At 43.2% G+C, this 21,511-nt stretch overlaps 1 protein-coding gene across 7 annotated transcripts in view; it reads left to right on the top strand.

Moving 5' to 3' along the window:
- Window positions 1–21,511, top strand: part of DAPK1 (death associated protein kinase 1) — a 211,395-nt gene that overhangs the window by 99,622 nt on the left and 90,262 nt on the right. For 6 of the 7 annotated variants that reach the window (XM_036856617.1, XM_036856619.1, XM_036856615.1 and 3 more), the window contains one exon: window positions 8,746–8,967. In XM_036856617.1, coding sequence (XP_036712512.1) covers window positions 8,746–8,967 — 222 coding nt within the window. Of the gene's footprint in view, window positions 1–8,745; window positions 8,968–21,511 lie in introns of those variants that run through there. The other variant, XM_036856621.1, reaches the window with a different exon arrangement.

Below are 21,511 nucleotides of genomic sequence, written 5' to 3'. Positions count from 1 at the left end.
CATTACTTGTGATTGATCTGCTCATATTTTCTATTTCTTCCTGGTTCAGTCTTGGAAGGTTATACCTTTCTAAGAATTTGTCCATTTCTTCCAGGTTGTCCATTTTATTGCATTGAGTTGCTTGTAGTAGTCTCTTAGGATGCTTTGTAATTCTGCGGTGTCTGTTGTAACTTCTCCTTTTTCATTTCTAATTTTATTGATTTGAGTCCTTTCCCTCGTTTTCTTGATTTGTCTAGCTAGTGGTTTATCAATTTTGTTTATCTTCTCAAAGAACCAGCTTTTAGTTTTATTGATCTTTGCTATTGTTTTCTTTGTTTCTATTTCATTTATTTCTGCTCTGATCTTTATGATTTCTTTCCTTCTGCTAACTTTGGGTTTTGTTTGTTCTTCTTTCTCTAGTTCCTTTAGGTGTAATGTTAGATTGTTTATTTGCAATGTTTGCTGTTTATTGAGGTAGGATTGTATTGCTATCACCTTTCCTCTTAGAACTGCTTTTGCTGCATCCCATAGGTTTTGGATCTTCGTGTTTTCATTGTCATTTGTCTCTAGGCATTTTTTGATTTCCTCTTTGATTTCTTCAGTGATCTCTTGGTTATTTAATAACGTATTGTTTAGCCTCCATGTGTTTGTGTTTTTACATTCTTTTCCCTGTGATTGATTTCTAATCTCATAGCATTGTGGTCAGAAAAGATGCTTGATATGATTTCAATTTTCTTAAATTTACTGAGGCTTGATTTGTGACCCAAGATGTGATCTATCCTGGAGAATGTTCCATGTGCACTTGAGAAGGAAGTGTAATCTGCTGTTTTTGGATGGAATGTCCTATTAATATCAATTAAATCTAGCTGGTCCATTGTGTCACTTAAAACTTGTGTTTCCTCATTAATTTTCTGTTTGGATGATCTGTCCATTGGTGTTAAGTGAGGTGTTAAAGTCCCCCAGTATTACTATGTTACTGTCGATTTCCTGTTTTATAGCTGTTAGCAGTTGCCTTATGTATTGAGGTGTTCCTATGTTGGGTGCATATATATTTTTAATTGTTATATCTTCTTCTTGAATTGATCCCTTGATCATTATGTAGTGTCCTTCCTTGTCTCTTGTAACATTCTGTATTTTAAAGTGTATTTTATCTGATACGAGTATTGCTACTCCAGCTTTCTTTTGATTTCCATTTGCATGGAATATCTTTTTCCATCCCCTCACTCTCAGTCTGTATGTGTCCCTAGGTCTGAAGTGGGTCTCTTGTAGACAGCATATATATGGGTCTTGTTTTTGTATCCATTCAGCAAGCTTGTATCTTTTGGTTGGAGCATGTTATCCATTCACGTTTAAGGTAATTATTGATATGTATGTTCCTATTACCATTTTCTTAATTGTTTGGGGTTTGTTTTTGTAGGTCCTTTTCTTCTCTTGTGTTTCCCACTTAGGGAAGTTCCTTTAGCATTTGTTGTAGAGCTGGTTTGATGGTGCTGAATTCTCTTAGCTTTTGCTTGTCTGTAAAGCTTTTGATTTCTCCGTTGAATCTGAATGAGATCCTTGCCAGGTAGAGTAATCTTGGTTATAGGTTCTTCCCTTTCATCACTTTTAAGTATATCATGGCACTCCCTTCTGTCTTTTAGAGTTTCTGCTGAGAAATCAGCTGTTAACCTTATGGGAGTTCCCTTGTATGTTTTTTGCCATTTTTCCCTTGCTGCTTTCAGTAATTTTTCTTTGTGTTTAATTTTTGCAAATTTGATTACTATGTGCCTCGGCGTGTTTCTCCTTGGGTTTATCTTGCCTGGGACTCTCTGCACTTCCTGGACTTGGGTGGCTATTTCCTTTCCCATGTTAGGGAAGTTTTCGACTATAATCTCTTCAAATATTTTCTCAGGTCCTTTCTCTCTCTCTTCTCCTTCTGGGACCCCTATAATGCAAATGTTGTTGCATTTAATGTTGTCCCAGAGGTCTCTTAGGCTGTCTTCATTTCTTTTCATTCTTTTTTCTTTAGTCTGTCCTGCGGCACTGAATTCCACCATTCTGTCCTCCAGGTCACTTATCCGTTCTTCTGCCTCAGTTATTCTGCTACTGATTGCTTCTAGTGTATTTTTCATTTCAGTTATTGTATTGTTCATCTCTGTTTGTTCTTTAATTCTTCTAGATCTTTGTTAAACATTTCTTTCATCTTCTCGATCTTTGCCTCCCTTCTTTTTCTGAGGTCCTGGATCATCTTCACTATCATTTTTCTGAATTCTTTTTCTGGAAGATTACCTATCTCCATTTCATTTAGTTGTTTTTCTGGGGTTTTATCTTCTTCCTTCATCTGGTACATAGCCCTCTGCCTTTTCACCTTGTCTATCTTTCTGTGAATGTGGGTTTTTTTCCACAGGCTGCAGGATTGTAGTTCTTATTGCTTCTCCTGTCTGCCCTCTAAGTTTTTCTCTTTTTAATAAAATTTGTGATTATGTTTAAAACACATTTTTTTAGTAGGTAAGTCTTTAATGCAGGGATGGGTCTCCTTCTTTTTATACTCATCTGGCCAATAGAGGTTAATAAATGCTTATTGCATTGAATTGAAAGTTTTCATTTTAAAATGAGTGTGGCTGTCTGTACCTAGTGCAGCAAACTGTCAGTTATTAGATGATGAAAGGTTAGTAGAGTTTTTTAAAATGACACGCAGTTAATTCTCATTGTGGTATGTTCTATTAATTCACCACAAACACTGAATAAGAGATACTGAACCATTGGTTCTGGAGGACATACAAGGTTAGGTACCGGTGAGCCTCTGGTCACATTTTCACCAACAGATCAATGCATAACCTTGTTTGATGTGTGTTTCTGTTTAAAGGCACCTTATTTAATATATATTGTTGATTCACTAACATTGAACTCACAGCCAACACTGCTTATCTAGCACACGTTTTCTCTGTAAGGTGCACCATAGCCTCCGTGCTTAACAAACACTGGACAGCACTTCAATGCCATGCTTAGGGGCCATTTTAAATAGCGAAATCACAAACAAAAAACACAAAATGCAATCTTAAAAAAACCCCAAAACAAAAGAAAAAACAAAACAAAACAAAAACCATGGCACTAAACAGACTGTAAAATGGACACTGTTTACAGTGTGAGAGCTGAAAAAGGAAGGCAGAGTGTGGCCTTGACCGAGCTCAGCTGGGAACATGCCCATCTGACTAGTCAAATCCACAAATGACCACAAAAGTACTGCGAGTATTGATTTTTTAGGTTAAAAATAAATTTTAGGGAGTAAGTGAATTCACAAATATGGATCCCACAAAAAATGAGGATAGCCTGTACTCTGTTTCGTCAAGTTTAAATGATAGTATACAGTGAGTTTTTGTTTTCTAGTGAGGAAGGTACATTCCCTACCCATGGAACCGGCACCGCAGCCTGTGTGGGCATCATTCACTGAGGAGCCTCGTGTGTTTGTCACGGGAGGGGGGCTGGAGCAACAAGCAGTCCCCCAAGTGGGCAGCAATGGTGGCCTGGCTTCTCTGTGTGTGCTTACTCTCCTCCTGCCCGGAGCTCACCCTGCAAGCTGGATCAGGATGTTGCTCTGGGAGCCCACAATTTAAAAGCCCTTCCCACAAAAATCCCAAGCAAATTGTCTTTTCAAAGGGGGGTGGGTGTTGGAGAAGAGGACCTTCCCCCAATGTGGCCAAATCCAGGGTGGAATGTGGGCGTGAGGGAGATGGGGGCCAGGCGCCCAGGCAGGGAAGGATGGCAGCAGTAGTTAACCAAGACCCCAACTGGAATTAGGCCTCGCAAAGCAAATCACTGTGTTAGAGAAGAATGTCTTCTCCGAGGAGTCTGTCCTCAGCCTGCTGGTCACCTGAGGAGGTGGCCCTGTGGAAATGCCCGACGAGCATCACCGAGTCACACCAAGCCCCTCCCCGTGGGCCTTGCATGTGGCTCAGCTGGGACTCCATCCTCGTCCCAGGCGCTGAGTGCAGCCAGCTTCAGGGAGCAGGAGTCCTGAGCAGCTCCTCCCCCTCGGGGTGGGGCAGTGAGAAGAAGGGGGACGGGAGGCTGTGTTGGAAGGCTGGAGCCAGCCTCCAGATTTAGCAGCAGTTTTACATACTTTAACAGAGCATTGCCCTGCTGTGTGTGTGTTTTGTGTTGCTTTTCCTTTTAGGGCTCTCTTCCCCCAGGCAGTCATGAGAGGTGACATTTTGGGGGTAATACTGCAGCGCTTTGAGATTTGACCAACCGTGAGCTAATGACAATAACTCCAGTTTTGGGGACTTCCCTGGTGGCGCAGTGGTTAAGAATCCGCCTGCCAAGGCGGAGGGACATGAGTTTGAGCCCTGGTCCGGGAAGATCCCACAGGCCACAGAGCAACTAAGCCTGTGCGCCACAACTACTGAGCCTGCGCACTAGAGCCCATGAGCCACAACTACTGAGCCCGCGTGCCACAACTACTGAAGCCCACATGCCTAGAGCCCGTGCTCCGCAGCAAGAGAAGCCACCACAGTGAGAAGCACGTGCACCGCAAAGAAGAGTAGCCCCCGCTCACCACAACTAGAGGAAGCCCACACGCAGCAATGAAGACCCAACGCAGCCAAAAAATAAATTAAAAAAAAACAAAAAATCCTCCAGTTTTGGAAGAAAATAGCTCACAGTTACTGAAGATTTACTATTGCCAGGAACTGTTCTAACCACTTGACCCATCTTAGCTCATTTAGCTCCCTCCATCCCAACAACCCTCCAAGGTAGGCACTATATTGTACCCACTTTACAGGTAAGGAAAGTGAGGCAGAGTGGTTAAGTAGGTTAAGTAAGCCCACAGGTACACAGCTACTAGGCATTCAAATACAGGCAGTCTGTGCCCCTCATGGCTCCACGGCTCTATGGAATTACAGTTGAGGCAGCTTCAGTTTAGCACCTGTGGTTTTTAGGATTATAGATTCGGAATTCAAGAACAGGACATCAGCATTGTGCATGGGCTCCTGGCGAGGCTCTGCACCAAGGGCCTCGGGGACAGAAGATGCACCCGACAGCCCTTGGTCCTGAAGGGATTATGGTCTTGGGAGGGGTGGAAATGGGCAAGAAACAGGAAACAGCAGGCGCCACAGAGGGGTATGAGGTTCCCTGTGGACTCAGGGGTGCAGCACTCATTGGAGCAAGGGGGTGGGGAGGCAGATTGTTCAAGAGTTGGCAATAAATAAGGAAAAGTGTCTTTAAAGAGACAGCATTGAGATAAGTCTAAAAGGTGTTTTCCAAAATTGTTCTACACCCTCGCCTGACCCTCTGCAGCCAAGGTTATCCAGAACGCTAGCATGCTGCCGTGGGGCACTAGAATCACATCCTGTCCTGCGCAGGGGCCTTTCCCACCTGCCGGCCCCTCCTCTCCCACCAGCACCCCTCATAAGGGGACCCTGAAGTGTGAGTGAGGGATCAATGATTTGGTGAGGGGATGGGTTCCAGATGTTTCGCTGCAAACCTGGGCAACATGGTCAGCTTAGATCTGTGCACACACTACTGGCCTCGACACATAGGATGTTCAGAACCATGCCTGAACCCAGCCCTTAGGGTTAAGGGGTCTGATGCTCTCACTTCCCATAATTAAAAAGCATCAAAGGTCAACATGAAGGGTTTTCCTGGTGGCACAGTGGTTAAGAATCCACCTGCCAGTGCAGGGGACACGGGTTCGAGCCCTGGTCCGGGAAGATCCCACATGCCGCGGAGCAACTAAGCCCATGCGCCACAACTACTGAGCCTGCGCTCTAGAGCCCGCGAGCCACAACTGCTGAGCCCGTGTGCCACAACTACTGAAGCCCACGTGCCTAGAGCCCGTGCTCCGCAACAAGAGAAGCCACCGCAATGAGAAGCCCACACACCTCAATGAAGAGTAGCCCCCGCTTGCCGCAACTAGAGAAAGCCTGTGCGCAGCAACGAAGACCCTATGCAGCCATAAATAAATAAATTTTTTTTTAAAGTTTAGCTTAAAAAAAAAAGAATGTCCAAAACTTAAAAAAAAAAAAGTCAGCATGGAACATTTGGCAGTGAAAACACATTCGGGATAGCCTTTGAGTTTAGGCTTGCATTCAGCAGGCTTTTGGCTCTTTGCTTTTCTTTTTTAAAGCAGTGTGATTCAAACCACTGAGTTTGCCTTGAGTCTGCCTTTACAGCCCCTGAGACAAGTGACTGTGACTGCAAGATATGTGCAAGGCCCAGCTCCTGGAAGCATGGGTTGCTATGGGTTGGGGGTCCTGGGCTGGCCTGGGGCCCCTTGAGAGCGCTCAGTGGGGACATGATACTGTCTTTGAGAGGAGAGGGGATACAAGCACCACTTCACTGGCCTCTGTAAAGCAGTAACTAACTTTGTTTTGTATTCAGGCTGTTTTTTCTCTTTCCTCCATAAGCCCCATCTCTGCTGCTCACCTCCCACCTCCCACCCCCCGCTAGAGAGAAAGCCCAGTTCTTCACTCCCCAAAGAAATCAGGAAATGGTTGTAATAAAGTCATAACAGCTCCCATGACTCTTTAAGGTTGTGAGTTTAAGGGCAATAGGTGCTAGTGTTCCGATGTGATTTATTCTTCAGCTTCTCTGCTCTCCTGCTGCAGGGGGAAAGATGGTATTAATAAGTTGTCATGCAAAAAAATTGACACTGCTATAAAAATAATCCTTCATTATGTATTTTTTCTTCACTGGCCTCCTGCTGCCAAAGTAAATGAGTAACGTTTTAAAGTATCGATTCTTTAACATCAAAATATTAGCCTTAATTTGATTTTTCTATCCCTTTTGTCTTCATGTGAGGAGAATAAAGCTAGCTAGAAATAACTGTGATAATTCTCCACATAGCAGTTCCCAGAAGGTGCCAAGAAATATACAGATCCTGTGATGGGTGGATGGGCCCTGGGCACTAGGGTGTTAGGGAGGAAGTGAGGGTGCCACCATTGACACAGGAAGCATCCTTCCATTGTGTTTCACTTACTTTCAGGGTAGCCTACTTGCTTCTCAAGATCTCAGCTGCTTACATAGTCACTTTACTATTTTGTGTCAAGCTCTGTTATTATATTCTTTTATATGTGGATAGGAGACTCTGTTTGCTTGCTGTCAAATTTAGGATGCTTTCCTCTGCAAGAAATAAAAAAACCCAAATCAAACTGGTTTTAGTGGTAAAGAGAATTTTATTGGCTTATGTTGCTGAAAAATCTAAAGGCAGATAACTTCAGGCTAAGGTTGATCCAGCCACTCCACAGTGTTACTGCAGTGTTACTGGTTTCTTTCCTTTTACCAGCTTTGCCTCTGCTTTAGATCAAGAGTGGTCACAAGATGACTGGCAGCAGCTTTTGGGGGTCAAAGTGTCTCAGAAAAAAATCTTTGTCTCACATTCTCCAAAAGGTCTTACTTAGGTCACGTGACTTATCAGTCCCTGAAGTTTGACCAAAATATACACAGGCAGACTCAGAGACATCGCAGGTTCATTTCCAGACCACGGCAATGCAGCAAATATTACAATAAAGTGAGTCACAGGCATTTTTTGGTTTCCCAATGCATATAAAAGCTATGTTTATACTATACTGTAGTCTGTTAGGTGTGCAATAGCATTTTATCTAAAGCAAAAACAAAACAAAACAATGTAGATACCTTAGTTAAAAAATAATTTATTGCCAAAAAATGCTAACAATCATCTGAGCCTTCAGTGAGTTGTAATCTTTTTTCAGGGATAACATCAAAGGTCACTGATCACAGATGACGATAACAAATATAACAATTATCAAAAAGTTTGAAATATTGCAAGAATTACCAAAATGTGACACAGACACAAAGTGAGCAAATGCTGTTGGAAAAATGGAGCCAACAGGCTTGCTCAATACTGGCTTGCCAGAAACCTTCAAATTATAAAAATATCTATGAAGCACAGTAAAGCGAAGCACAATAAAATGAGGTATACCTGTATTGTTTGTTGTTGTTTTGAGTGTTTCAATTGACAAATATTGGTGCTAGAAATACGTCATTGAAGGCAGGGCCCTATATATTTTTCTGTTGGTCCCGATCCCTTGCTTTCCTAGACATACAGGATAAGAACAAGGAAATGAGGTCAGACAGGAGGGAGCTCCTTCCCGTGGTCCCTGAATCTGAAATGCGGGAGAAGGAGGAGAGCAGAGAAACGGGGGCATATTACCAGTTAATAAAATTTAATTCAAGAAAATAAATTGTTGGGGCTTCCCTGGTGGCGCAGTGGTTGAGAATCTGCCTGCCAATGCAGGGGACACAGGTTCGAGCCCTGGTCTGGGAGGATCCCACATGCCGCGGAGCAACTGGGCCCGTGAGCCACAACTACTGAGCCTGCGCGTCTGGAGCCTGTGCTCCGCAACAAGAGAGGCCGCGATAGTGAGAGGCCAGCGCATCGCGATGAAGAGTGGCCCCCACTTGCCGCAACTAGAGGAAGCCCTAGCACAGAAACGAAGACCCAACACAGCCAAAAATAAATATAAAAAATTAATTAATTAATTAATTAAAAAAAAAGAAAATAAATTGTTGTTCTTTGCAACAATGTTCATAAAGAGACAGGCTTAATGGAACTGAAATATAGAAGAAATTTCTCTGTTGAATTTGTTAATTTCCCACAATTTGGACTTTCCAATTTATAATCCTGTTGTCCTCCCACCCCCCCACCCCCCACCCCCGCCTCCCCGCCCCCGCACCGGCATGGGGCCACATCCTGGCCCAAACCTGGGTTTTAGTGAACAATAAAGAATGTATAAATGACCTGGGCCCTCTTCTGCCTTCTCTCTTCAGTGGGCAGTTTGCAGTCGTGAAGAAATGCCGTGAGAAAAGCACCGGTCTACAGTATGCCGCCAAATTCATCAAGAAAAGGAGGACCAAATCCAGCCGGCGGGGCGTGAGCCGTGAGGATATCGAGAGGGAGGTCAGCATCCTGAAGGAGATCCAGCACCCCAACGTCATCACCCTGCACGAGGTTTATGAGAACAAGACGGACGTCATCCTGATCCTGGAACTGTGAGTGCTGTGGCTGGGCGGGGAGGGGGGTGGGCTGCAGGCTCCCCGGCAGCTGGACAGCGCAGTGACCAGCCCCGGAGCCGCGTCAGGGATTGACTTGGCTTTGCCAAGTTCGAGAACTGCAGTGGGTGGTGCGCTCTGAGGCTGGCTGCAGTTATCTGGAGTAATTCTGCAGCAGCTTCCATTGATGTGGTCCCGCTTGATTTGCAAGTGGGTCCCCAATCTTGGGGTTCTTCCCAACCCCAAGGGGTTTGTCATGAGGTCGTCTGTGTTTTGAGTTTCATGTTAAGCTTTAGGCTTATGTTCTTCCCTCCTGTCATGCTGTTCCTCTGCCTTCCCTCTGTTTTCCTACTTCTCTTTTTCTTTCTTTCTCTATTCTCTCCCTTCTGTCTTACCACGCCCCATTTTTAACTGTTGGAACTGTCAACACTCATATGAAAGGGTAAAATTGAACCAGAATCACTCAGGGGTGATTATAGGACTTGTTTTTAAAGCGTTTTGCTGATTTTCTCAGGCACACCCTGCCCATCGGATGTTATTGTGGGAAACTGTAGTGTGATGTTCTATGACGCGTCGCCCTGGCCCTGGCCCTGGCCCTCTGCCTGAGGGCCCCACTCCTGATGATGAGTCCAGCAGCATGGGCTGGCAGGAGAGGAGAGGAAGTCATCCAAGAACGTGCAATTGGGAGTGTCTCTGGGCTGTCTGGATGGAGGACACACATTAGTACCCTGAGGGCAGAGGGAGGGATGGATGGAGCAATCCTGGGTGGTTCTTAGTGAACCACCCATTTCCTGGAGCCTCGAATTAAGATGTGTCCATCTGCCAGCCCAGCAGCGCCCCCTTATGTGCAGATCTCTTAGGGCTAAGAGGTGATTTTTGAGACCAGGGGAGATGGAAGTGAAGGGAGGTATACAGAGGGAGCCCAGCATTGGGGGCACCGCACTATGGGGACCTGCGCGTTGCAGTCACAAGGGCCTGGGATGCCCACTGCCTCTTGTCTCACCATTGGGATCTGGGCACATTCCTTTACGCGTCTGAGCAACAACCTTCTTAACTATAAATTAGGGTCAATAATACCTATCTCAAAAGGGTTTTGAGGAGATAAATGAGATGAGAACGTAAACATGTCTGGCTCATGGATGTGTTTAATACATGTTTCTGGGAGTTCTCAACCTCTGCACTAGTGACATATTGGGCTGCATAATCCTTTGTTCAGGGGGCCATCCTGTGTGTTGTAGGATGTTTAGCAACATCTCTGGCTTCTACCCACCAGATAGCATCCTCTTCCCTAGCTGTCACAACTAAAAATGCCTCCAGACACTTCCACATGTCCCCCGGGGGGCAGATTCTTTTCTCCCCCTACCCGCCTCCCCACGCCCCCCCCACCCCCTCCTTGAGAACCACTGCTTTAAAGGAAGAGCAGGGTTTTAAAGGCACAGAGGATTAAGGGGCCTGCTCAGGGTTCAGCAGAGAAAAGACAGGAATCAGAGTGTAATCCTTGCTAAGGCTTTATATGGTGACTTGGAAACCAGACAGAACCAAGATCAAAATCCAGGGCAAATCCTTTACCATCTATCTCTAAGCCTAAATTTCCTCCCTTAAGACTGTTGTCAGAGACCGTGAATGCAAAGTTCCTGGGAAAGAAATTATGTAGATCACAACTGTTTTGCGTTTTCAGAGAATTACCAGGTCGTGCGTAGTAAGTCAAGAATGTAATTTGCTCCCTTTGTATATCAGAATGTACAAATGGTGCCGGGGAGTTACTGCCACCTGCGTGTGTATATTCTGGATTCAGCTTCTGTTGATGGACTCCCAGTTCATAGGTATTTTCCACTAGGTGCATTTATCTTGTGCATAAAATGGATAACATACAGGTTTTTTTACCACTTGATTAATTTTTTTTTTTTAATTATTATATAGTAAATTTGATGTTGGGGGAGGGTTGTGTAATTCTATGAAAGTTGACACACGTATAGATTTGTGTAACCACCACCCAAATCAGGATTCAGAATAGTCCCATTGCCCCAAAAACTACCTTGTACTCTCCCCTTCTAGTCACACCCACCTTCTTCCCTCTACCCTCCGGCAATCACTGAGCCATTCTCTATCACTGTAGTTTTGTCTTTTCAAAAATTATATAAGTAGTATTATAAAGTATTCAATCTTTTGAGACCAACTTCTTTCACTCAACATAATGCTTTTGAGATTTGTGCATGAGTCGTTTGCTCCTTTTTATTGCTGAATAGTATTCCATTGTGTGGTGTTTGTTTATCTGTTCACCCATTGAAGGACATTTGGATTGTTTCTAATATTTGGTGATCATGCATACAGCTACCATAAACAGTCACATACATACTTGTGTGTGAACATAAGTTTTCATTTCTCTGGGGTAAATACCATTGAGTGGGTTTGCTGGGTCATGTGGTAAGTGTACATCTAACTCTACAAGCAGTTGCCAAACTGTGTTCTAAAGTGGCTTCACCATTTTACAGCCCTTCCAGCAATGAATGAGTGTTCCAGTTGCTCCATCAGCCCTTTGTATTGTCAATATTTGTTTCTAATTGTAGCCATTCTATTAGGTGGATAGTGGCATACAGCTTTACATAGTTCATTATGTGGAGACCTTGAATAAAAGTTGAGTGAGCTCACAAAGAGCAACTGTTAGGTGGAAGGAGCAGGAGTAGTCTTACAAGATGACCCCTTCCCCACAGGGTCAGATGCATGTTTGTCTTCCCTGGGTATTTGCTCCTTACAGATTCCGGCATTCCCTGTGAGCTGATTGTCCTAGCCTTTTCACCCACCGGGCGTGTGGGGAGTAGCGATGGTTACTTTTATGTGTCAATTGACTGTACCACAGGGTGTCCCAACATTTGGTTAAACATTATTCTGGGTTGTGTCTTGAGGGTGTTTCTGGATGAGGTTAATATTTGAATCGTAGACTGAGTAAAGCAGATTGCCCTCCCCAATGGGGGTGGGCCTCATCTAATCAGTTGAGGTCCCAAATGGAACATAAAAGCTGACCTTACCCTGAATAAAAGGGAATTCCTCCTACCTGATGGCCTTCAAGCAGGGACATTGGCTTTTTCCTGTCTTTAGACTGAAACAGATACATTGGCTCTCCTGGGTCACCAGCTGGGTTCAGTGGACTCCGCTTGCAGGTCTTGGGACTTGTCAGCCTCCATGATTGCATGAGCCAATTTCTTAAAATAAATCTCTTTCTCTCTTTATATCTGTACATCCTTTTGGTTCTGTTTCTCTGGAGAACCCTGACTAATACAGTGGTACCAAAGACTAAGGAGGGAAAGTGCACCCTTGTTTTCACATCACAAGTCTGTCCCATTTTATATATATATTTACTTTGCCATGAAGAGGTGTTATAATTTTTAATAGACTATTCAAAATATTAGGTCTGCCCAGGAGAAAGAGTCATCTTTGCCTTTGAGAAAATTATTGTTGTTGTAAATTCTAACAGCTTTAAAGGAAGATTTAGTCATCAGTGACATATTCCATCTCTTCTTTCCTTTCTTAGGAATGCTGGGATACAGTGGTGGTTAAGGAGAGAATAAAATGTAAGAATTTGTCAGAAAATAGCCCTATGACCTAATAGTGGCCCCTTGTCTGTATCCTCTGGTTCAGTAATCTTTGAGTGGATATATTTTTTTGATTTATTGCTTTGGGATGAACTCCATGGCAATAGGGCTTCCTTCAGGCTTACTAATGAAGCTTGCTCCCTTGTTGAAACTTCCCTCATTGAAGCCTGTTTCCACGTGGATGTGTGAGTTCTCACTCCCACATCTGGCCCTGTCCTTACCACTGAGACAGAGACCCCAAACCACCACTCCATGCACTATTTCATGAGCTGCCCCCAGTGATCTGGGTGAGATACAGAAATGATATCTTTTCCATCCTTTGTACAGAAGCTACTTGGTGTCTGTGTTAAAGGCACAGTTGTCAAATCCTACTCCAGGATTTGACTTAAAATTTCTGTAAGCCCTGAAAGTAGTTTTGAAGAATGATATTTCCCCCACATGCTTCTCTGGAAAAGAATCTTTTCACACCTTATCTGCTATTGCAGCTCAGCAGAGCATATACAAGAAGGAGGCAAACCTGATGTCTCAAAATCACAATTCCATGTCCTCCACATCCCATTGTTCCATAATGAAGTCATACAAAAATCTCTTTGTTCTGTTACAGCTCACCCATGCATTGTCACATGGGCAAGCCACTACAAAACTTTGATCTTCAGTGCTTGAGTCATTTCATAACTTGCCCTGTTACCTGGTGAAAAGTGAAGGCAAACAAAGTCAGTGCTAATCAGAGACACTGGCTTCTAGAATTCTGTTCCTAAACTTGCTGCTCAGAAACAGCTAAGTATTTCAAGCTGTGGATAATTTAGGGTCCCTCTGCCCAGACATGGGTCAAACCCAAATGCCTTTAGAGGCTGGACAGGTGATGTAAATGAGTGAGGTTGGTCTACACAAAGCCTCAGAATCAGGGAGGCATCAGGGAATGGTGGGGACTGTGGCTAACTGAACCCTCAGCCACTCTTCTGTTGATTGTTGCCATGTGGGATTTTGGATCCAGTGTTGCCAGATCCTGCAGTCTTTTTCAAGAAAAGTCTGGTATCTAGGTTTTTAATTTTGGCAGTTAATTCATAGTATTCATGAGCAGACAAAATAAAGCCTTCCTGAAGGTCACATGTGGCCTTCACAGAACTCCAGATTCTAGCCTGTTTTATGTAAGCAATAAGTATTAGCAGCAGGTGATAAATACAGTCAGAGCCAGCCCCAAAAGGCTAGCTATTCTGTTGGAAAGGCAAGATACACACTTAGCATTACAAAATGATTTTTTAAATGTCCAGTATGGTTTACCGGTGGTTCTCAAACTTTAGCGTGCTTCAGAATCTCCTGAAGGCTTGTTAAAATACACATTATTTGGCTGCACTTCCAGAGTTTCTGAATCAGTATGTCTAGGGTAAGGCCCAATAATTTACATTTTAAACAAATTCCCAGGTGATGCCGATGCTGCTGGTCTAGGGTTCACCTTTTGAGAAGCTGTTGTAGGTTGAATTGTGTCTCCCCCAAAATGATATGTTGAAGTCCCAACTCCCTTTATCACAAAATGTCCCCTTATTTGGCAGTAGGGTCATTGCAGATGTCATTAGTTAAGATGAGGTCATACTGGAGTAGAGCGGGCTCCTTATCCCATGTGACCTTATAAGAAGAAGGCCATGTGGAGACAGAGACCTGGGGAGAAGGCCATGTGGAGATGGAGGATTGAAGTGATGCAATAGTAGCATCTACAAGCTACTAGGAGAGAGGCCTGGAACAGATTCCCATTGGAGCCCTCAGAAGGAACCAAGACCACAGCCCACACCTTGCTTTCAGACTTCTGGCCTCCAGAACTGTGAGATAATCAATTTCTGTTGTTTTAAGCCACCCATTGTGTGGTACTTTGTTACAGGAGCCTTAGCAAACTAATACAGAAGCACTAGAATAGAAAACTACCCGTTGCTGGACTGCAAGCCCACTCATGTGTTAACCGAAAATTCTGTAAGCCAGTTAACAACAAAATAAAGCACCTAATCATGGTAATTCCATCAGGCAACCAAGAAACAGTGGGATGCATGACTCTTCCTCCCTGCAGGAAGCTTGCGCAGAGGAGGGCTGGAGTGGGGTAGGTGATTCTGGGTCTACCTTAAGTCAGGAATGGACATCACCCTGTCATGGCCTGCTTCAGGAGGGTCACCTGAGCTTTGGATAACCTGTCTGAAAGGTTACCCTGTTAAGAATTATAAACTAAAAATCCTAGAATTGCCATGTAAACTTGGCATAGTGGATTGTTCCAAAGAAATCAAGCCAGTTTGGGTCTCCAACCTTAAATTTTCCCCTTTATTTGTTCTGCTTGGAATTTAAAGCAGGTCTTTTAGTTAGAGTAATCTTCTCTCTCTCTCTCTCTCTCTTTCTCATAGGAAATTCAGTTTAATTAGTGCAGTATGCAGTGGTTGTAGCCAGGTGCAGGACATGGAATTAATGCACTCTATTTTAATTTATTTAATAAAGTAAATTTTATTACTTTTTCTACTGTGGTAGAAAACACATAACATAAAATTGACCATGTTAAACATTTTTAAGTATACAGTTCAGGAGCATAACGTATTCACCTGTGCAACAGATCTCCAGAACTTGTTCATCTTGCAAAATGGAAACTCTATACCAATGGAAGAACAACTCTCCTTTTCAGCTCTCTTTCTGACTTTGTCTAAGTTAATAATTTCTGGAATTCAGTTTGTTCATTGCAAACAACTGCCGAATTGTATTCAGATATTTGTGTAATATTATATTACTTTATGCAGGATCATTGTTAAGTTGGCTCACTCTCTCGTAGCCAAACGGAGATGCAGACTCATAAGAATATAAATATGATTGCTTCATTGTACATCAGCACAGTGGATGTATGTGGATAGGTTCATGCTTCACTGACAGCAAATCCAGAATTGCAAGGGGCTTTCAAGAAGCAAATGCAGTGATTAAAGTGATGGTTTCAGGCTACCTTAAAAGTGGCAAAGTTGTACTAAGCTGAACGCAGTTGTAGGGACATAAGTGATGCTGGTAAATGAGGCGTATCTGATGCCAGGGGCCTTTCAGTCCCCCGCCCCCATTCTCTACTGCTCTCCTGGTCCTCACAAGACACAAAAAGACATTAAGATTGCTTAAATGCTTTCCTTCCTTCCTTTCTCCCTCTGTCTCTCTTTCTCTCTTTCTTTTTCTTTCTTTCTTTCTTTTTCTTTCTTTCTTTTTCTTTCTTTCTTTCTTTCTTTCTTTCTTTCTTTCTTTCTTCCTTCCTTCCTTCCTTCCTTCCTTCCTTCCTTCCTTCCTTCCTTCCTTCCTTCCTTCCTTCCTTCCTTCCTTCCTTTCTTTCTTTCTTTCTTTCTTTCTTTCTTTCTTTCTTTCTTTCCTTCCTTCCTTCCTCCCTTCCATCCTTCCTTCCTTCTTTTTATTTTTCTTTTTCGCTGCTACATTTGTTCTCTCTTCCCTGAGCTCCAGCCAGCTCTTTTGACTTTTTGAACTTTTGTTTTTATTCACAAAGGTAATTTCAAGAACTGTTCTGGGTTACACTTTTGACTTCTGGATCCTCAGATATCTACTATTAGGCAAGAACAGAGAACTGAAATGCATTTGGCAACAGTCTCAACTTTTCACAACAGAATTAAATTTGTGTAGAATAGGTTATTTTCCACTCAGGCATTCTCTTGAGAAATAAAACCCTGTAGGTATATCTTCCCCCATGCTCTTACTTCTTGCTAGTTCAGTTGAAAGTGTTTCCTTAGTGTTTATTAAATGGGCATTTTTATTCACTTAAATGGATTATTTGATTTCCAGATGGTCTTAGAAAAATTGGGACAATGAAAATCATAAAAACAAACCACACCTAGTATCTGTGAGCTCATAGATGTGCAGTTTTTATCATATATTCATAATTTTAATATCTGGCTCAATTTACTCTGTGCTGTATACATAAGTTATAGATAGTGAGTATTTGAAATCTTTGCTTATCTCCAAGAAAGGTGTATAATTGTTAAGGTTTGGTAAACTGGGGTAACACTGCTGCCTGCCAGCCTCAGAGACTTCCATAGCTGCAGTGATGGGCTATTAATCCCTCCTCAGGGACCACAGATTCTACTTTATGATGCTCTGGGGTACTCCAAATCCCTGGGAACTGTTCACACTTCCTCTTGGAAATTCACAGCCATGTCACAGATCTCATTATTCTTCCTGTCTTGGTTAACCACTCTCCTAATCAACACTTCGAGGGCATGCAAGAGAAGGTTACTCTGTGGAATTGGGGCTTCAAATGACCCCTCAGGCATTCTGGTTTCCCCTCTTGCTCTGCTCCCTCTCCTTGCTGCTCTGGTTTCGTCTGTCCGAGGTGGGGGCCATCCTGGACACAATCACAGCCTCGCTGCACTGCTCAGCTTCTTTTCTGCCCCCAGAGCCCAGGTCCCTCCCAGGTCGAGAGCTGCTGGTTAGGTGGCCCACGTTCAGTCCAGACCTTCTGCCTGGCTTGCCTCACGCTGCTCATACAGCACCCACGTCTAGGCACACTGCGCCCAGAATTCTAGGGTGGTGGTTGGGGTCAGCTTTGAGAACAAGAAGCTGCGGGGGGGACTTCCCCTGAGCCAATGCTGCAGAAGAGAGAGCATCCAGATCACAGGTCATGGGTGGGATTCCCTTATTAGGCTAGTATTTAGAGTAGATCAGTAACAATCTCTCCAGAACATCGATGACTCCCTGGGAGCCTCCCTTCTGCCTCACATCATTGAAAAATGTTGTTTAAAGAACAAACAGAAGGTCGAAACCTTCAAGATGGCAGAGGAATAACACGTGGAGATCACCTTCCTCCCCACAAATACATCAGAAATACATCTACATGTGGAACAACTCCTACAGAACATCTACTGAACGCTGGCAGAAGAGCTCAGACCTCCCAAAAGGCAAGAAACTCCCCACCTGTACCTGGGTAGGGCAAAAGAAAAAAGAAAACACAGAGACAAAAAATAGGGATGGGAACTGCACCAGTGGGAGGGAGCCATGAAGGAGGAAAGGTTTTCACACACTAGGAAGCCCCTTCTCAGGCGGAGACTGCGGGTGGCGGAGGGGGGAGCTTCAGAGCCACGGAGGAGAGCACAGCAACAGGGGTGCAGAGGGCAAAGCGGAGAGATTCCCGCACAGAGGATCGGTGCCGACCAGCACTCGCCAGCCCGAGAGGCTTCTCTGCTCACCCGCCGGGACGGGTTGGGGCTGGAAGCTGAGGCTCAGGCTCCAGAGGTCAGATCGCAGGGAGAGGACTGGGGTTGGCTGCGTGAACACAGCCTGAAGGGGGCTAGTGCACCACAGTGAGCCGGGAGGGAGTCCAGGAAAAAGTCTGGACATGCCTAAGAGGCAAGAGACCATTGTTTCAGGGTGCGCGAGGAGAGGGGATCCAGAGCACCGCCTAAAGGAGCTCCAGAGATGGGCGCGAGCTGCGGCTATCAGCGCAGACCCCAGAGACGGGCATGGGACGCTAAGGCTGCTGCTGCCGCCACCAAGAAGCCTGTGTGCAAGCACAGGTCACTATCCACACCTCCCATCCCGGGAGCCTGTGCAGCCCACCACTGCCAGGGTCTGGTGATCCAGGGACAACTTCCCCAGGAGAACACACGGTGCGCCTCAGGCTGTTGCAACGTCACTCTGGCCTCTGCCACCGCAGGCTCACCCCGTATGCCGTACTCCTCCCTCCCCCCGGCCTGAGTGAGCCAGAGCCCCCGAATAAGCTGCTTCTTTAACCCCGTCCTAACTGAGCGACAAACAGATGCCCTCAGGCGACCTACATGCAGAAGCGAGGCCACATCCAAAGCTGAACACCAGGAGCTGTGAGAACAAAGAAGAGAAAAGGAAATCTCTCCCAGCAGCCTCAGGAGCAGCGGATTAAATCTCCACAATCAACTTGATGTACCCTGCATCTCTGGAATACCTGAATAGGCAATGAAGCATCCCAAACTGAGGTGGTGGACTTTGGGAGCAACTGTAGACTTGGGGTTTGCTTTCTGCACCCAATTTATTTCTGGTTTTATGTTTATCTTAGTTTAGTATTTAGAGTTTATTACCCTTGGTAGATTTGTTTATTCATTTAGTTGCTCTCTTCCTTTTTTTTAATATACAGATATATATATATTTTTTCTTTTCTCTCTTTTTGTGAGTGTGTATATATATGCTTCTTTGTGTGATTTTGTCTATATAGCTTTGCTTATAACATTTATCCTTAGGTTCTATCTGTCCGTTTTTTTTTTTTTTTTGTCTTTTTTTTTTTTTTTAGTATAGTTTTTAGTGCTTGTTTATCATTAGTGGATTTGTTTTTTGGTTTGGTTGCTCTCTTCCTTCTTTCTTTCTTTTTTTAAATTATTTTTTAATTTTTAATAATTTTTAAATTTTTTATTTTAATAACTTTATTTTATTTTATTTTATTCTTTTCTTCGTTCTTTTTTTCTCCATTTTCTTCTGAGCCATGTGGCTGACAGGGTCTTGCTGCTCCAGCTGGGTGTCAGGCCTGTGCCTCTGCGGTGGGAGAGCTGAGTTCAGCACCAGAGACCTCCTGGCTCCACGTAATATAAAACGGCAAAACCTCTCCCAGAGATCTCCATCTCAACGCTAAGACCCAGCTCCACTCAATGACCAGCAAGCTCCAGTGCTGGACACCCTATGCCAAACAACTAGCAAGACAGGAACACAAACCCACCCATTAGCAGAGAGGCGGCCTAAAATCATAATAAGGTCACAGTTACCCCAAAACCCAACACCGGGCGTGGTCCTGCCCACCAGAAAGACAAGACCCAGCTTCATCCACCAAAACACTGGCACCAGTCCCCTCCACAAGGAAGCCTACACAACCCACTGAACCAACCTTAGCCACTGGGGACAGACACCAAAAACAACAGGAACCACAAACCTGCAGCCTACGAAAAGGAGACCCCAAACACAGTAAGTTAAGCAAAATGAGAAGACAGAGAAACACACAGCAGATGAAAGAGCAAGGTAAAAACCCACCAGATCAAACAAATGAAGAGGAAATAGGCAGTCTACCTGAAAAAGGATTCAGAGTAATGAGAGTAAAGATGATCCAAAATCTTGGAAGTAGAATGGAGAAAATACAAGAAACGTTTAACAAGGAACTAGAAGAACTAAAGAGCAAACAAACAATGATGAACAACATAATAAATGAAATTAAAAATTCTCTAGAAGGAATCAATAGCAGAATAACTGAGGCAGAAGAACAGATAAGTGACCTGGAAGATAAAATAGTGGAAATAACTACCATAGAGCAGAATAAAGAAAAAAGAATGAAAAGAATTGAGGACAGTCTCAGAGACCTCTGGGACAATATTAAACGCAACAACATTCGAATTATATGGGTACCAGAAAAAGAAGAACAAAAGAAACGGACTGAGAAAATATTTGAAGAGATTATAGTTGTAAACTTCCCTAATATGGGAAAGGAAATAGTCAATCAAGTCCAGGAAGCACAGAGAGTCCCATACAGGATAAATCCAAGGAGAAACACCCCAAGACACATATTAATCAAACTAGCAAAAATTAAATACAAAGAAAAAATATTAAAAGCAGCAAGGGAAAAATAACAAATAACATACCAGGGAATCACCAAAAGGTTAACAGCTGATCTTTCAGCAGAAACTCTGCAAGCCAGAGGGAGTGGCAGGACATATTTAAAGTGATGAAAGGGAAAAACCTACAACCAAGATTACTCTACCCAGAAAGGATCTCATTCAGATTTGATGGAGAAATTAAAACCTTTACAGACAAGCAAAAGCTAAGAGAATTCAGCAGCACCAAACCAGGTTTACAACAAATGCTAAAGAAACTTCTCAAGGAAGGAAACACAAGAGAAGGAAAAGACCAGTAACAAACCAAAAACAATTAAGAAAATGGTAATAGGAACATACATGTCGATAACTAACTTAAATGTAACTGGATTAAATGCTCCAACCAAAAGACATAGACTCGCTGAATGGATACAAAAACAAGACCTGTGTATATCCTGTCTACATGAGACCTACTTCAGACCTAGTGACACATACAGACTGAAAGTGAGGAGATGGAAAAAGATATTCCATGTAAATGGAAATCAAAAGAAAGCTGGAGTAGCAATTCTCATATCAGACAAAATAGACTTTAAAATAAAGACTATTACAAGAGACAAAGAAGGGTGCTACATAATGATCAAGGGATCAATCCAAGAAGAAGATATAACAATTGTAAATATTTATGTACCCAACATAGGAGCACCTCAATACATAAGGCAAATGCTAACAGCCATAAAAGGGAAAATTGACAGTAACAGAATCATAGTAGGGGGCTTTAACACCCCATTTTTACCAATGAACAGATCATCCAAAATGAAAACAAATAAGGAAACACAAGCTTTAAATGATACATTAAACAAGATAGACTTAATTAATATTTATAAGACATTCCATCCAAAAACAACACAATAAACTTTCTTCTCAAGTGCTCATGGAACATTCTCCAGGATAGATCATATCCTGGGTCACAAATCAAGCCATGGTAAATTTAAGAAAATTGAAATTGTATCAAGTATCTTTTCTGACCACAACGCTATGAGACTAGATATCAATTACAGGAAAAAATCTGTAAAAAATACAAACACATGGAGGCTAAACAACACTACTAAATAACCAAGAGAAATCAAAGACGAAATCAAAAAATACCTAGAAACAAATGACAATGAAAACACGAAGACCCAAAACCTATGGGATGCAGCAAAAGCAGTTCTAAGAGGAAAGTTTAGAGCAACACAATCCTACCTCAAGAAACAAGAAACATCTCAAATAAACAAGCTAACCTTACACCTAAAGCAATTAGAGAAAGAAGAACAAGAAAACCCCAAAGTTAGAACAAGGAAAGAAATCATAAAGATCAGATCAGAAATAAATGAAAAAGAAATGAAGGAAACAATAGCAAAGACCAAT

Source organism: Balaenoptera musculus, chromosome 6, assembly GCF_009873245.2.
Source record: "Balaenoptera musculus isolate JJ_BM4_2016_0621 chromosome 6, mBalMus1.pri.v3, whole genome shotgun sequence".
Taxonomy (NCBI): domain Eukaryota; kingdom Metazoa; phylum Chordata; class Mammalia; order Artiodactyla; family Balaenopteridae; genus Balaenoptera; species Balaenoptera musculus.
This window is presented reverse-complemented; position numbering and strand designations above follow the sequence as displayed.